Source organism: Micropterus salmoides, unplaced genomic scaffold (assembly GCF_014851395.1).
Source record: "Micropterus salmoides isolate LMB-PRFRI ecotype aquatic unplaced genomic scaffold, ASM1485139v1 Ms_hic_scaffold_11, whole genome shotgun sequence".
Classification (NCBI taxonomy): Eukaryota; Metazoa; Chordata; class Actinopteri; order Centrarchiformes; family Centrarchidae; genus Micropterus; species Micropterus salmoides.
In genome coordinates, this window is record NW_024040152.1 from 33396272 (window position 1) to 33414697 (window position 18426).

The 18426-nt window shown below is 38.8% G+C and overlaps 1 protein-coding gene across 1 annotated transcript in view; it reads right to left on the reverse strand.

Moving 5' to 3' along the window:
* The window catches only part of ascc3 (activating signal cointegrator 1 complex subunit 3), a 177222-nt gene extending 175357 nt beyond the window's left edge, over positions 1 to 1865 (reverse strand). Inside the window, exons 1-2 of the mRNA XM_038712324.1 lie at positions 1782 to 1865; positions 829 to 962 (exon numbers count right to left, since the gene is read on the reverse strand). Coding sequence (XP_038568252.1) covers positions 829 to 918 — 90 coding nt within the window. The 5' untranslated portion in view covers positions 919 to 962; positions 1782 to 1865. The remainder of the gene's footprint in view (positions 1 to 828; positions 963 to 1781) is intronic.
* Positions 1866 to 18426: the final 16561 nt, after the last annotated feature.

Here is an 18426-nt window from a genome sequence, read left to right on the forward strand (position 1 = left end):
TTCTCCATTAGCTCTGCTGGTGAGTCGCTGACATGGTGCTCAAAGCTTAAAATCCACGTGAAACCCGCAGACGTAGTAGCTAAATCTGTCCATGGAAAAAAAAATGTTTTACAGTAGAAATCCAGGTTACAACAACACTGACCGCAGCCAACGAAATGCAGTCCACTAACACCATAAAACTACCGGCACAACACAAACTCCATGTGAGAATAAAAACAACAATTAAGTTTTATGTGCTGAAGCCCATCGGGCCAAACAAGATTCAGATAATAAGCATACGAGCACACACCTGGTTGCAATCTTAAAACCGCACCACAAGTGGCTGCTGAAAACTACATATTGCCCCTTTAAGTTCTATGTAGCTTGAAGGGACAACAAACTTTACACAACCTTGCATTTTATATGATAAATAAACAACCTTAATGCCCTGAACTGCCCAACAATACATTTTGATGATCTTTTATTTTGTTGATAACCATTGTATAATCGCAATAATCCAGTTATTGGCGGGAAACAGTGGCTGTAGTATCATTGTGTACGATTCCAGTCCACGGTGTGAGAGTGACTTAGTATGTGCAGCTCCAGAACACATTGCCATGTCATGATAATTTATATGCTTATATTATATAGCTTTTTAAAAACTCTATATAGAGATTTTTCAGTAAATATAACACACACACACACACATATATATATACACAACACTGTGCTGTGAAAGTGCTTAATGTGTTGTTTTAGTCTCTTGTTTTTTTGTACACACTACACTTGTGTTATTCAAGTTTATATTATGACAGCACTAGCTTCCAGTTATCCACTAGCCGGCCTCACCTTCAGATCATAGAGCTGTTCAGGAAAGTCCTCCTTTTTGCTGACATTGGAGAAGGAGCGCAGTGCACCTGTGAGCCGTGGAGGAGACATCGTCTCTGATGCTCTCACCTATACACTGGTTCTCCAGCTGATATCTATGACAGACAGACAGACACAAAAAGTAAACTGAAGTACTGTTTATTTCTGATTGGCATAGCAAGCAATAGCTCAGCACATCATTATCTAAATCCACCCTGAACTCCATACAGAAAGGCTGGCAATTTAAAATCGCAACCTCTAAACGAGAATCATACACATAAGGTAGGACATTATTAGCAAATGTGACACAACTTTAGGGTCTTTGTATGTATTCGGCATAACAACAAATCCCAACATAACACGTATCGGCATTTAAAAATGAATGTAAAAGAATGTAAGGAAGTTAGTTAACGTTATGTTTACTGGAGAGTAACTGTGACACCGGCTTTAACCGTTAAATTATTATGGCAAATAAGACTGCTTGGTAAATGGGGTGTGCGCCGAATAGAAGAGTGGATACTTTCGATTCATCCAAAACCCGAAATTATCTTCTATCTCCTAAAACGTACCGTTACGGAAGTTATGATACTAAAATGATGGTGAAGTCAGGTGTTTAACGACCTAAAGCTATCGCCTCCGACAGGAGAGTTAACGTTAACGTTAACTTTAGGGAAATTATGCTGTTCTAACGTTTTTTTTATTGCACAACCGATGACTTTTCTTAACGTTACGCCACTTTTACTAATCTTTAATGAAGCAAAATGAAAGACGTTGCCTAAAAAGTCTGTATTGCTAGCTAATGTTAGCTTGTCAGCTTGTCTGCTAATTCCGCAGCCGTATTAGCTTAGATACTGTGACGAACTGTCAATATAATACGAACTGCGACAAGTTTGAAGTCCATTAGTCAAGGTAAAACTTTATATTTCAATAGCTACCTTCCAAATTGCCTTGTAGAATGGACTGTCGGTCGCATGTGAGTGGCCCCGGAAACGTTAGATGTCAACAGAAGTTGCTTGAACGCTAGGAACTATGGGTATTGTTGTTTTTATGAGGAATGCTGACAATAAGGGCATAGCTTAAAAGACTACATTACCCAGTCATAAAAAGCAGTGCCACATCGTCACGCTTTTACTTAAACCGGCGTAACGTTACACAGGACCGGACCATGGACTGGTGTTATGCCGAGTTTTGCCTGCCTGCCGAGAATTGCATGCACCTCCAAATACTGCTTTTAAACGCTGTAATATTCTTAGTGGGGTCCATCAATGGTGTTAAATGACTCGAAGTAGGCTATATATTTTATGAACGTTTAGAGTCTGTAATATTTTAATACACTTAGCAGAAGTACCGATCTTTGACATTCAGTAAATATAAGTGGTGATAACGCCGTTTGATCAATGAGCACAGCAAAGTGTCTGAAAAGGACCTAAAGAGGTGGATGCGTAATTCGGCAGATCAGATGTTGTAGGCTACCTGCCGAGATTTGCACCCACCTCTGCATGCAATTCTCGGCATGCAGGCAGGCAGAATTCGGCACAACACATTATGATATTCAAATTAAGTTTAATATGAATTTGTTTCTAATAACTTTAGAGTATAACTGCCCCACCTTTTGCTTTTTTTGGAAAATTTTCAGATAATGTTGGGAACTGAAGCTGTGGTTGAGATGCAGTGTCAGACGTAGTAGCTAAATCTGTCCATGGGAAAAAAAAAATGTTTTACAGTAGAAATCTAGGTTACAACAACACTGACCGCAGCTAACGAAATGCAGTCCACTAACACCATAAAACTACCGGCACAACACAAACTCCACGTAAGAATAAAAAGAACAATTAAGTTTTATGTGCTGAAGCCCATCGGCCCAAACAAGATTCAGATAATAAGCGTACGAGCACACACCTGGTTGCAATTTTAAAACCGCACCACAAGTGGCTGCTGAAAACTACATATTGCCCCTTTAAGTTCTATGTAGCTTGAAGGGACTACAAACTTTATACAACCTTGCGTTTTATATGATAAATAAACAACCTTAATGCCCTGAACTGCCCAACAATACATTTTGATGATCTTTTATTTTGTTGATAACCATTGTATAATCGCAATAATCCAGTTATTGGCAGGAAACAGTGGCTGTAGTATCATTGTGTTCGATTAGTGTCTCCACCACTAATTGAGCACTCTTTAGCACAAGTGTGACGAGACCAGGGTTCGTGTTATGTGGGAGCCAGTGGGTAAGGAGGTCTGAGCTCCCATGGAAGCAGTAAAATGATGCATCTGTGAATCACAAATAATGTATTTTTCATTGTAATTAGTACCTACTAGCATATTATTTACATTAAAAAGATACACATACTGAAATTAACATACTTTACGAAAGAACCACGTTGCGCATCGCATGACTGACAGGATGGCTGCACTTCTCCACCATCAGCCATCCTCGTGCGCACAGTTTTGACAGGTTGAGGCCGCGATCCCCGAACATGAGCTAAGTTTTAGGCTATTGTATTACTCTGTATTGGATGCAGCTTATCTGTTTAGTATTATTGGCTTTTTGATGCATCCTCCAATTAGTAGAATGCTACAGATAATTGCTACTGTGTGCTGGCAGCCAGTATAAATAATATCAAATAATAACGCTTTAATATTATACCTACCCGAAAGGGCAGAATACGTCTCTCCTTGAGCAACAGTCTCTGATGGAAATTTTCAGGCTATTGAAACTTAAACTTTGTTTGTATCGCAGACATCTGGGCAAGTAGTGGACTTGCTGTGTGTGTGTTCGTTTGCTTGTGTGTGAGAGGGAAATGTTGAATCACGTAATAAGCAATGATCTCTCTCTCTCTCTCTCTTTAGTATTTATTTCTTTATTTATCTCCGCTGGTAACATTAGTTAGTAGGTTAGAGACCTCCATAAAACTCAGATTATATAACTGGAACCCGGGACGAGACACTCAACCCCACAAGAGGAGGCACGAGATTGGGTTCATGAGGTCCAGATGAGACAAGATTTCAACACTATTTTTAAGAAATATATAAAAAATATATATAAAAATATTTTTAAGCAATGCTGAATTATATGAAATTTTAAACAGTTCATTTCCTGCATTCTGGTGAATTTTTCTGCACTAATTTATGGTGGAAATACAGTATTTTTATTCATGTAAAGGCAAACACAAAACTCAAGTGGGAGGTGCCAATTCAAAATCTAAAACTATAACAGAAATATGCAGCTCTGAGGCTTTCTGTGTTGCTTTCAGATATGTTTTTCCTGTAGATCAACATTTTTCATTTAATCCCTGCTGAGTTAGCACACAATGCAGCATGATTTAGTCTTCTCTTTTGAGTCTTTTGTTTGGGGAAGTAACCTCTTTAAATGTTATTGTGGCACCTTTTCACATCAATTAAATCAGTTATAAACTCCTGGACTTTAATAGCTTCTGTTTTTCAGTAGGACTGGACGATATGGTAAAAAAATGTTATCACGATAAAAAGATTAATTTCTTTTAATATCGATAATTATCAGGATAAATATCATCACCATCATCGTTTCTTTTGAGTTTAAAGGCTGATTTTAGCTACTGAGTGGAAGTTGAAGATACCTGATGGTTAATTGTGTTAATTAAACTCTTCTTTATGGTCAGAACAAACATTTGAGGCCAAAGAGTGGATCACTTCACAAATCTGAGGTAGAACATTCAAAACAATTATGATAAAATCTTTGTCAACAAATACGCAATTATTAGTAAAATTAAGTAAAATCTTTTTTCAGTCCTTTTTCCTCAACAAAATAAAAATCTTAATAAAACAATTAAGTCCTAATTCGCGTATGATTCAGGGTAATAAAATAAAATATTTATTGAATATTGATTTAACATTTTTTATATTTTGAAAAACATTATATTGTGATAATTAGTGATTAGTTACACATTTGTTTTTCACTATGTGAGAAAATTAATGTGTGACTTGCAAGCATTTGAAAAATGTCAAATGCGTGAGTTTGCTTTTAACCTGACGAGAAATCTTAATCACATTTTAATCTCTCAAGCAATGTTTGGAACATGTTTGAGTGCAACTTAAACAAATCTGACCTTGAAGTAGTAGAAGTTCTTAAAAGTGAATTGAACGCCAACAAACAACTGAGCTGAAAGAATAAGGCTAACATTGTCATAAACGCCATCGTAATGCATCTAAGCAACACATTCATTCAATGGAATACACAAACATAATTATAGTCAGGCATGCTTGCATGATCTATGGATGGGGCAGTGATATTGTAAGCCTCTTAATTTAAAGATACAGTGTTTAAGTTTTAGTGGCATCTAGTGGTGAGGGCTGTGAATTGCAACCATCTATCCAGTCTACCGCTGCCCCCTGACCTTTCAAAGAGCGTAGGACAGCTACGGTGGCTGACACAGCACAAAAGTTGTCTCTTCTGAGACAGCAGAGAGTGGCCAGTCAAGAAATGAGGTTTCTTTAGGTAGATTTATTTAGATATTATATTTACTTAAATAATCAGTAAAACCACATGTTATTGTGACTTGGCCACTGACAGATAACATGGGAAATGTAAGCCAAGAGTGTGAAACACTGTCACTGTTTCTGCACCACAGTCCATCATAAACCACACATTAGATTCAGTTTATACAAACATTGACAGGGGAACACATTCATTCTGTGATTATGGACCCTCGCCAAAACTGCAGCCAACAATAATATCTGGCCTGCGGTCAGATTATGGTGCTTTGATAGCTGCAAAAAATATTAATAAATAAATGCTTTGATTGCAGTGCTGAAATAGATCTCATTCATGACAGCAACAGTTACTCACATAATCACTTCCACTTTAGTGGTTTAGCCTACAAAATAAAAGCATGAGAAGCTTGTTTACTGTAGTGCAGTATTGGAGTTGAACTGAGCTTTTACTTTGAAAAATGCTGAATGACATTAAAGGAGTCTGTGGCCTGCTTGACACTCCTCTGAAAGAGCCGTCAGAAAATGTGATTCCTCTAAATGTGCTCTGCCTGGAGACACTGGGGAATGAAAAAGCGTCCGCAGGTTGACGGATGTGGATCAAACACTGAAACAAAAACAGTGCAGCACATGCTGTGATCTGAGAAACACTCGCTGCAGAATCCATTTGTTGAAGAGAGAAAAAAAGTTATCTCAAGGTGGGATCAAAACTCAACCCTCCGGTTGAGAGTCCTGCACGTTTGCTACTGAGCTAACCAAACAACATGTTGATGTAAGTCAATATTACATGTTATATTCTCATGGTTGAAAATATAGCTCTGATACAAAACTTATTTGCCGACCCCTGCAGTATATTATTACTACTTCTTCTTCTAACGTAAGTATTCAGTACTCATAGTGATGAGTGTCTGCGCTGCCTGAATTTCACCAGAAGTACGCAGTACCAGAAGAACGCAGTGACGAAACGCGCTCTGTGGCGCTGTTTGTCCGTTTTCAGCTACTGTAGAAACATGACGACGCAACGTGGCGACGTCCGTGTAAGGTGGAACCTTATGTAGATATAAATGGCTCATTCTAAGGTAATAAAAACATAATTGTTCAGTATGGAAAACATAGTTATGGATCTTATATTGCATTTCTGTCAATAGATCCTCAGAAATATTACACACTGAACCTTTAACTGAAACCATCAAAATTATACCATTCAAGGAGTTACTTATCATTGGCACAATAATAGTTAATAGTGAGCAGTGGAAGTAATATCTTACTCAGGAAATTTACCATGAAGATTAGTTACAACCACTAATCCACAACGCGATTATGTATTACTGCCATGTATTTTTTGTGCATATCTCTAATATAGATGGAAAGAAGGAAGGCTGGAAGGAAATTTAGTCTATAAAAGATCAGTCAGTGATGTGATGCTCGTGGAAAATATCATATTTGAGAAAGGACTCTGATGCTGTACAGCCTGGCAGCGTAAGTATTACCTGAAGGACATCCACACCATGCACAATTCCTACTTTGCTGACTGATATGTGGTTTATAGAATTCACAAACTGTCAGATGTATGTATAGCACACACATTAAAAAAAACAAATGGAGTTGGCAGAAGTGAAAATGAAATATAGACCTGGATATGGAGATAAAAAGAGACACTGAGGAAATTGGACTTGGAAATCCAGAAAGTAGAAAAAGATGTAAGTGATCATTTCAGTGTACAGTGTGAGCATGGCTGTAACACAATGCATTAATCATTGTTATTTTTATTTTTTTTTACTGCTGAGTTCCCAGACCACAAGTGATCCCAGCAAAAAAAATAAAAAAGGTCAAAAAACATTGTGGTGTTCTCTCCCTGTTGTTTCATGAATGTACAGTATACTAAATAGTTATTGATCCAGTGAACTGGGACTAAATTTGGGAAGATTAAACAATCATGAAACCTAATAACCACAAAGTGTGTGCTACCAATGCCAGATACAATACATACTTATTGTAAAAGAATACATCAAAAAGCAATAAATCCACTTAAATAATTAATGACGTATTGGTCTCTGACCAGTCTGCCAAGATTGTATTTGTGCTGTTTGTCTGTCTGGGGTTCTGCAAAGGGAATAAGTAGAAAAGGCTCACAGGCATAACAAAACATTTTATGATATAATATGTCCAGGGAGAGGGTAGGTAAGTTTTTCTATGAATGAGCTGTCTTGAAAGAAACTCACCCAACCTTCTACAGGGAAAGAAAGTCCCTTTGTATTTCATATCATATAGAGATTCTAGAAACAGAAATCGTGTCAGTGTCCAAATATTGTTTCATTATGCTACAGACATAACTGAAAATGACATACCTTGTTGCTTTTTGGGTGGGAAAGCTGGAAATGCAGCTAAGGGATGTGTGATACTTTATCACAAACATCGACCTATGGTTCAGCCGGACATCTGTGTTCTATATGAGCCTCACCAGCCATACATCAACAAGGAGTGGGCTCTTCAAAGATGCTTGCACTCAGCTACAAAGTCCACAAGGCTCTAAATCCACTTGTTGACTTCACTGATGCCCTTGCTGGTGAAGCATACGTGAATGTGTCTTACCTAAAAACCTGTGCTGCAGGTCTTGAAGCCAGAAGATGATGACTCAGAGGTCACGAAGAGCATCAAGGCCACTGTCATCAGCTATCTGAATGAGAAATACGATCATGCTGCCACTGATGACCTCCTGAACACGGCATCCCTATTTAAACCTTAGTTCAAGACCCGTTACGTCAAAGATGACAAGGTTACGGCTGTGGAAGCCTGAGCTGTGGCTCAGATGCTGGATGAATGTCAGAGCACATCAGAAGCTTCTCTCACATTCAGATGTAAAATGTATCAGTCTGGTGCACTTTGAGAGCAAAACCTTGTGCTCTTGTAAACAATTTAATCATGCACACAGTCAGGGTTTTCCAAGCTTTCTGGAGGGATTAGGTGCTTTGGGGGTCCTCCCCCAAGAAGATTTGATGTTATCTGACTAAAAACTATGCATTTTCACATACTTTTCACAACAATATTTATAGACATAAAAAGCTCACAGATGCGAGGTTCTGATGTAATCCTTCACATGTTTGTGAGTAATTGCACTCTGTGCTATTAAAAACAATAATCACAAAATAATATTTGTTAAACAAGGCTTTTTTAATTACGGGATTTGGACTGCAATTTGCTCATTCTCCCAAAGTCACAGTGAAGCACCAACCAGCTGTAGCGGTTGAAAATCTTATCCACACTCTTATAAGCCCAGTTCTTTATCAATACTCTTACCAGTTCTTTTTCATTACAATCGAATTGGTTTTCTTTATTAATAATTACTTTTGAGAAGAATAAATTCAGAACAGGATTACAATTGATTTATACAAACAAATCTAAAATGACAGTTAAATAAATAATATTCCTGACATCAAATAATGAGTGAAGTTTAGAGAGAATAAAGAAGACAGACATCAGTCAGTATCAGTCCTTCCTCCTGTCCTCCTCCTCTGTCTGCTGCTGTGATTCACTGCCTGCAGGTACTGCTGGCAGAAGGAGGAGGTGCTGGCTTGCCAAATTCAGAGGTATATGGCAAACTAAGCAGTTATGCTACATTCACACAGCTTTGTTGTTCACTTCACCTGGTTCACTGTCTCCACTGTGGCCTATTTTGCTCTGCTGTCCGCTCTGAGTGTGTGTGTGCTTGTTAATGCATGTGGATGGCAGGGGGGCTGACTGGCTGGGAGTGAGAGATGCTTTGTTGAAGCAACGGCGCAAAAGCCAGTGTTAGAGATATTTTTCAGTTCATTATGAAACTGTGGCTGTACAAATTAGAATATGGTGGGCCGGTAGGTAATGGGCAACATTTGCTAAGTGCAATTTGAATCTAAGTAACTATTATATTATGACAAACATTCCCTAAAGCTGGCTACATAAAATACCACTGTTGACTAATGTGTCAAAATGTAAGGCGTGCATGGGAAAGAATGGGGGTCAATGCTGGCGTGGCTCCACCCATGAGCCTCGGATTAAATAGAGCGTAACCACAAAAACGATTGGCTTATTAAAAAACTAAACTTTTCTTTTGCTATATGGAGACAGTATTTTGAAGGACTGCATGCTCATAACAAAGAAATCCAACACACAACTATACCACAATGTCACAAAATCAGTTTTAGTGTCTATATTTATAAACCCATTGATTTAACTAATGTATTTTTCTTATTTATCAAAATAAAATTTAAAAAAAGAACCTTTTACTACGTCAAAGCCAAATGTAGGCAACAAATATCCAAAAAAACACAAATAGAAATAGATGGGAAAATACAGATCAGTTATGTTTTAATAGGGAATTACAAAAATGTATGGAATATGTAATCATGATACATTTTATATTAAGCATCGTTATGATTGTCATCATCATCATGGTGACGATGTCGGGAGATTCGAACTATCTGTCTCAGAACATTCAAACTGACACTGATAACTGTACGTAAAGCATCCAACATTCAAAATTAACAAGATATTTAAACATTCATACAGAACATTGTTACATTATCACAGCATATCCATATGACTGACTAGACTTAGACTTAGACTAGACACATACAAGGAATTTGACTGTGGTTTTATGTTGCTCTCAGTATTCTTACACACAGTTTACAGGGAGAACTAAACAGACATACAGCTAAAAACAAGGACAACAAAAGGGAGGAAGCCTCAGCATAAATGTTATATACATGGGAGTAGGGGAAAAATGGTATACTGCATGTAAATATGTATATAAAAAACAACGATGACCAACAACACACAATCTATACAAATAATATGTTTCTGTAAATTGTTGACTTTATTTAGTTTTGAGAAGTGAGTTCCAGATTAACATGCTTGTAAAGAGCAATGTACTGTGGAATAGAATATATTATATATTTATTTTATATTTCTTTTCTCAGAAGTACGAATAAACTTGATCCCTGTAGCTAAGACTACTCTTTTTATGTTAGATAGATAGATAGAAATTAGATCCATGAATGAGTACAATGAAAATCTACAACACTACATCTGTGCAATATTAAAATCCAGTGAATGTTTCCCATGAAACATTTTTTCTTATATGAATTTTTATTGTTTCTGTCAGACACAATAAACAAAGCTAAGAGTCTACAACACTGTAATTACTAATAATTACAGTCGATGCTTTGAGCTAAATGTCAGCATGCTAAATGGCTCACAGTGACAATACTAACATGCTGATTACACGGATATAGTGTTTTCAATTTTTACCTTCTTAATCTAGTGTGTTAGCAGGCAAACATTTACCAAATAGCACTAAACACAAACTACAGCTGAGGCTGATTGGAATGTCAGAAGTTTTGTGGGTATTTCGTTATGAACCAATGTATCCCATGTTGGACCGCTGCAAGAAATACCTAAATTAATAAATACTGGAATGAAATGCACTGACCACTTTCACGCTCCCCAGAGAATAACCATTCTCAATTTTGACACTCCTGGAGCTTTTCTCTAGCACCACCTTCAGGACAAAACATTTCCCAAATTTTGGCCCGATTGTAATTACGCAAGCACAAAGTGATCACAAAGTGCAAAGTGGTTTTGGTTGCACACAATGTGTAGGCATCTTCAAGCCCGTCTGCTATTTTGGTTCATGTACGTGCCGCACCGCAAAAAAGCAATGGCTTGAGTGAAATGGAATATTTGATCGGAAAGCATAGTGCTTAGTGTGAGCCAGTCACATCACTGGTTTCATAGCTCTGAAACAGCAGAGCCAGCCACAGTCACAGTGATATATGACAACAACGGACTGTATGCGTGCTCCAGATTGCAAAAAGCATGCTTGTTTTGAAGAAAGGTTCTTCGAGGAGATCCACCGTTACCAAATTTATAGAATTTGGAATTGAACTCCTGGCGAGAAATTGCTTTAACACTTTAAGAGAAAGCTGAAAGGCAGGAGTGGCGATGCAGGCGGGAGTGCCCACATACCTCCCATGATTTCCATCTTAGATTGGCTCTCCAGTAACATCAACCTCCCAAGAGAGGTAATGTGAAGTATTAAATTGTTTAACTCTGAAAGAAGAGTGGCCACAATCAATACAAACTAGCCTCTACATTGCTAAGTGTGGCTAGTGGTTAGGAACATACCTACATTCTACTGTTTGCAGTGTAGCTGGCGAGTGTACACTAACAATAACAATAATAAAGTGATAAACTTTATTTCTATAGTGCATTTCAAAACCTGATCTGATTATAGGGGAGGAAAGATAGGCATATGTGATGTAAACAGTCAGTCATGTGTGTAGGACAGAACAGCGCGCTGCAGATTAGCAGCAAGCATGCGACTACCTAGCATGCCCAAGTGAAGCCTGTTTCCTATGACTATAACTATCGCTGTTCATCTGAGAACCGTCGGATATCTCTTTTTGCTTTTAAGCTGCCCTCGCAGAGCAAATATAACATTAAAACAGTTCAATGATTACAAAAACACTGGGGAGGCTTGCGATAGTGGACATTAGCTGTTAGCTCCATTAGCTACGTAGCGGTGTCCACACGGCGGCTGTCAGTGGCTCAAAACTGCTAGACTAGTCCAAGGGTAATGCCGACGTGTAGATCAACTGTTGATCAGGCACAGATTAAAAAGGCAGATTAAGACTGATTATGAACTAGATATCCAGAAACATAACATTTTTAAAAGGCCATGAAAACTAAATTAAAAGGGCGATAAAAATGAGGCATTCATGCAACAGCCAGCCTCACAGTATCTAACGTCAGAAAAAGTATCATGATGACCCCGTGACCTTTCCTCTAGCACCACCGTCGGGACAAACCTCACATTTTTACCACCACTGCTGTTAGGGCTCTAAGAATAGTAAGTGAGTTAGTATGTTGGGGTTTTTTGCAAATTATATTGGCCATTAGCAGAGCTTAAGACCTCCAGTCTTATTTTCTATGGTGGCATGTCTTTATTGTCAGCCAACTAATAGGTTTATGCTGTTCTATGTACAATAATAGAGGTGAAATGTGGATGAATTATCATCATGTCATTTACACACACACACACACACACACACACACACACACTATCCACTGAACTCTGGCTACGCCGCAAGAGAGCTCTGCTTCAGAGAATAGTGAGAGTGAGAGAATGATTCACTCTCATTTTGTATCTCTATCCCATACACACACATACACACACACACACACACACATCCCTGAGACCACACTAAAGGGCACGGCTTGTAAAATACGATGCATCAGTTTGAGTTTTATTTATGTGAATTTTGACTTGTCAGCCCTGATATTGTTATATCCAATATAAACCACATTCCAAGTGAACATTCTGTGGATGACATTACCATGGGCAAAGACAAAGTAATATGAACCTAACTGCAAAGAAAACCACTATATCTACGAGGCAAACAGATTTCGTGTAGACAACCTCACTGAACAAACAATAGGCTCAGTCCCTACTAAATTGGAAACAGACAATTGTTTTTTTTAAAAACTTAAAGAGAAAGGATTTATTCTGCAATCAGGTTTTGGTACACAATATTTAAACGTTATTATGATAACAATTTCTAATACCTTTAGTCATTATAGTTTATTCTGTAATAATGCACATTTGTATTTAATCAAGAAGCTGAATTAAATGTGTCATTAGTCACCATAAAAGGGTTTGTCTGGGGATTCTCTCTTTCCCTTTGAACGTGACCTGTGAAGGATGAAAAGCTCCTTCACAGTTCCCCACTTGAAAATCATACCACAATGTTGTGAGGAAGCCTCAAAGGACAATAACTGCCAGAGACTTCTTTTGTGATAAAATGAAATGATAATTGTGATAAGATGAAATACATGGCATGGTGGTAAATGCACGGCACTTGCATGGTGATTTTCTGCCTGAGCAGGACAAAGTGCTTCACAGAGGATCTCATTCACCCATTCTTACACACCAGTGGCATCAAAGCTGGGGGCCTGCCGTGCCGTCAGCAGGAATTTGGGGTTCAGTTGTCTTGCTCAACTCTTTGACATGTGGATAGGAGATGCTAGGAATCAAACCACAAACCCTACGATTAATAGCCATTCTAACAGCTGATGCTTTATTTGCCTGGCATTTGTTTTGCTACTTGGCGCACATTGATGTAAACCTATAAGCAACATTATACGCAAATAAGACTAAGAGGCTACAGCCTTTCTAGCAGCGCTGTGAGACTGTGGCAGTGCCCGCAGTGACATGCTGATGTTTAGTTATATGCATATTTGGTTGTATACTGGGAAAAAAATTTAATTTTGACCTGATAATGGTGCTGTAGGTGTAAAAACTCATGGATTCACTGAAGTGCTTACAGTTTATCCTGATGGGGACATGGACTCCTGAACAAAACTTTATGGCAATCCATCCAATAGGTGTCAAGACATTTCATTAAAAATCTAAAATTTTAACCTTATGCTAAAGTCAGGGGATTACCAAAGTAAGTAGGATTTATTGTGAGGAAACCATGAATGACTGTACAAAACGTAGTTGTTGAGACATTAAAGTAAAAGCCAAAATTGTCAACCTGCTGGTGGCGCTAGAGGAAAAGTCAGGGGATCGCTGACGTCAACGAGCTTCATACTCTGGGCACCATGAATGTCTGCACTAGTCGTGTGTTCACTGAATCGAGCTGAAGCATCCGACCAGTCTTGAGAAATATCTTTGAGTTAATGAAGACCACAAGATATCATTAACAAAAGGTAAGACCACGAGCCAAGAGTCACAAAGTTCCTCTGCCCGAGTCAAACTCACAGCATTTGGTAAAGGTAAAAAAAAAGAAAAGACATTAACGTGAACTCGTTGAGTTTTTGGGTCTGTGAACTTAGCTAAAAATTCTAAATTGTTAGCTATGAGCAGGAACTAGTTAATTTAAATTAGTGGGAAACGTTGAACTAGTTCTTGTGAAATGTGAGTTTGCACAAACCTGTGTGTGTTTGGGGCCTTAGAGCTTTATGCTGGTTTCAGACCAAACGTGAGAGTGAATAGGATGCACGAGGTCGTGTGCAGAATGGAGAAACGCACAAAATCCTACAAAGCAACTAACTAAGAATGTAAAGAAACACAGTTATTTTAATAATAAACCCAGACAAAAATCAGCATAGTGCCACCATGTCATACTAGAGGAAGTAATGAGGTAATTAAAATCAAACATTTCATTTGCTCAGCAAATTTCAAAGCGGTCTACCCATTAGAGCCAACACGTCAGCAAAATTGCTATTTTAACCTTAAGTCTTAAGGTGTCACCTATTATCGTCCTCTGAATCTGAATCCCAAACATTATGTCGCTCTAGCCAGTAGTTGTACAGTACTGGTCGTTTTCCAGGTGCACAATATCCTACGTTGTGTTTTATTTAAAGTCCTACCTACTTTACAGGGTGGGCAGGGTATAAGAGCACATTAAAGGAGACTAGGTGCCACAGAGTCTAACTGAGAAGCACTTCTGGCTCTCAACAGGAACAATAAAAGAGCTCCTTCCCCCGTGTGCCACAGGAGATACTGTGGCATACGGGGGACATTTGTTTTTGTCAGAGGGCTGCTCAACACCCTGCTAATGTGCTTCCAGGATGCTGCTACTGGCTTTTCCCACAAGGCGGAAATCCATCCTAATTATTCACATTTTGAAGTGAGCTCAATGGTGCAGACCTTCTCCCACAGCGCAGCCAGCGTCGCATACATCTTAATAACTCACCTCCCTGAAAACTGAAGCCAGTCTGCCACACACTCCCAACAACTCTTTGTATAGCCAGCATAGTACGTGTACAGTCTATTATTGGATGTGTGTGTGTGTGTGTGCCTGACACATTGAACAAGATGCGAGAATGACTGGCTAAGCGTGTGTTGGAGTGTGTCTGGCCGAATCTAGGATGGGTCATGCGAGCCACAGTTCTTTCAGGACTTCTCGCATACATAAATTCTGCTGTCACAAACATATATCACCTGTATGTACAGCCTACTTTCAAATATATACATGGGTTTCCACTGTCACGTCCCTATACTAAGCACTTTGAGTGGTCGGAAGACTAGAAAGATGCTTTCCAAGTACAGTCCATTTACCATTATCACTTCCACTTCTTTTTTGTAATTAGTATATTATTGATTTTTACGTAAGCATAGTCGCTTTCCAGTCAACAAAGCAAATGACTTCTATATATGTACTGTATATACACACACACTCATAGATACTGTACATATACATGTACGACAGTACTAATACTAACTATAAAAATAACAAAAATAACACTACTAATAAATGAAATAATAATAATAATAAATCAATCAGATAATATACATGATAATCAAATCTTATACACGAGCAGATTCATTTGCCAGATATTCCTCCGTCCTGTCCTTAGCGCTGAAAGAAATCTGTTCATATGAACTTCTGCCAACTCCATGAACCATTCCTGAATGAGAGCTCTCCCGGGGCCTCAAGTGTCTCATTAAAATTTGCTTTCCTACCATTACACTGGTCTGAATAAAGTCCTTGGCTCCACAGCGAGATGTCCTCTGTGGATCACTGAGAACATATAACCTCGGGCAGAGCTTAAAGTTGACCTGGGTGATGTTTTTTATACATTCACCAGTATTTCTGAATCATGAGACATTCCCAGAGCAGGTGAAGAAGAGCAAAAGTCTGCACAGGCAAGAGAGAGAAAGGGTCTTCTGTGAGCCTCAGTTTATGAGCCCCCCCCCACCACCACAAGGGGAAGCTCAATGTTTTCTCTCTGTTATTATTATGTTAGTATTTACACACAGGTCTGAAAGACACACACATGCACAAACAGAGAGATGTCAGAGCGAGGGGGCTGCCACTCAAGCAGTTGAAGGTTCGCTCAAGGTGAACTGGCACCCCTCCAGCTACCAGTCCACACTCCTCAACTCTGGTCCGAGCTGGACTTTGAACCGGCGACCCTCCGGTTTCCTGCCTAAACTTTACGGACAGAGCTACTGCCGCCCCTGAACCACCAGAAATGTTCTTAATGAGCAGATTGCTTTCTATCCCTCAAACGGCCTCTTTGTAGCGTCAACAAGGAAATTTCATGTCGTCGATTACGTCGACTAATCACTGCATCCCTAATACATATATATCTATATACAGATACACTCTACACTCAGTAATTCTGGAGTGCATTTGCATCTGGGGAAATGTAAACAGTAGCAACAAGATAGTGTTGAAAATATGGTCTGCATCTTAACGATGTGTGTGAAGGCAGGTGGGCTCTGTTCGTTCTCTCTGACTCTGGACTCCTGGTAGTTTTGTTGGCAGCATGTTCAAAAGAATGGACTTGAATTATTCACCTGAAGAGAGATGGGTTTTTTTTTTTATATTTGTGGCTTTTAGTTTCCAAATCTCTGTGGGTGCATTTGATTCAACTGGAGGATATTTTAAAATATCGAAAAATGTATTTTAGATAGAACTTAATGTACAGTAAAATAAAAAGAATGCAATGCAATATGACTCATTGTGCCATAGCTTTCATGCTCTTGGTGCTCTGTCCTCATCAAAGACACTCCTAATTTAGCTCTGTCTCAAATGACTGACATTTCAATAAGATAAAGTCAGTCCTCCAAAATGGAAGATGAATTATACAAATTATAGAAAGTGGAGTGAAAAATGTCATGTCAGAATTTCAGGTGAAGGTGCCGGTATTTCTTTGTGGACTACAGACTAGACACTGTTGATGTGTCAAATTTCAGTGCAGTAAAATATAAGCACAAGTACAAATCTCAAAGCATGGGCTGTGTTCGTCAGTCAGATCTGTATGAAATGAGTACTGGAGGCTGAGAACAGTGTGTGAATGTTGTGCATAAAGCAAAGGAGAACCATGGAGAACCTAAGGCCGCCACATGGCTGGATAAGGTGCCTGCAGGGAGGCGAGCAAGAGGTGAGTAACTGAGCTTTTAGATTCTGGTAACACTGGGTCCAGGTGTCCAGAAGGCACTGATGACCACACCATCTAACACTGTCAGGCATGGAAGCACACAGACACTAAGCAGGGGTCAACACAATATACTGTATATTGTAAACGCCCAAAATCTCTGAAATACGCTTTTTACACTTGGCTGAGGTGGTTTTGTTTAACAATAAAAGCACAATGCGACAGTGTAATGGAACGAGGCTTAGCAAATGAATCATGACGTACATGATGTCACTTAAACATTTACTGAAGCTCTCTGCTCCGCTGAGGAGAAGGAAAAAGCAGCAAATTAAAACATCTGGGACCTCATTTATAAGGCCCAAAACAGGGCTGAAATGTGCAGACGCCACTTCCCAGGCAAAGGTAGTGACCTATAAAAAACAAAGTTGACGGGAGAATGTGCGTCCCGTAAGTAAACTCTGAACCGTGCGTACGCACATGAAGAGGAGAAAAGAGAAACGGTGACTCACATGGCAGAAGGATGAAACTGTTTGAAATGAATAGACCTATTATTGTGTGAAATAAATCGAAATATTACCTCTGAGTATTGTAGGCTTAAAGCTGAATAAACAAACACCTTATATGATTGATTTTCCTGAAGTCTGCAAAACCCCCACATAATTTAAGATCATTTGCAGCAAAAAAGATCCAGATTTAGGATCATAAACACAAACTGAGATTCTGTTTCTGCAAAAGAACGCCTCAAATATGTTGGACAATTTAATCAGGAATCATATTAATTAATACTTGCATGCAGTGCAATTCATTCTCAGAAATAAGGTGAGCAGGAGGAAAAGTTACATTTAAATTGTTGTCAGCGCGTCAGTCAAGCAAATAAGAGTGCAAAGTTTCATATTATCACATGTTGCCTTATCGAGCCAAACGCCGTGCGCCAGCGTGTGGATGTGATGCGCCGCTTGTAAAACACATTATGGAAAATATAACACTATTGTATTAAAAGTTAGTTTTCTTTTAACTCATCAGCAGCCTCTTTAAGTGAGTGGACTGTTTGTGGAGCCTAAATAAATGTTTAAACACAAGCGGAATGCATTTGGTTTAATCTCTTGTCAAACGGGGGGGAATCCAGATTAGTAGTAGAATTTGCCTCCTTTTCTTCCTGCAGTCAGGACGTATTAATATTAA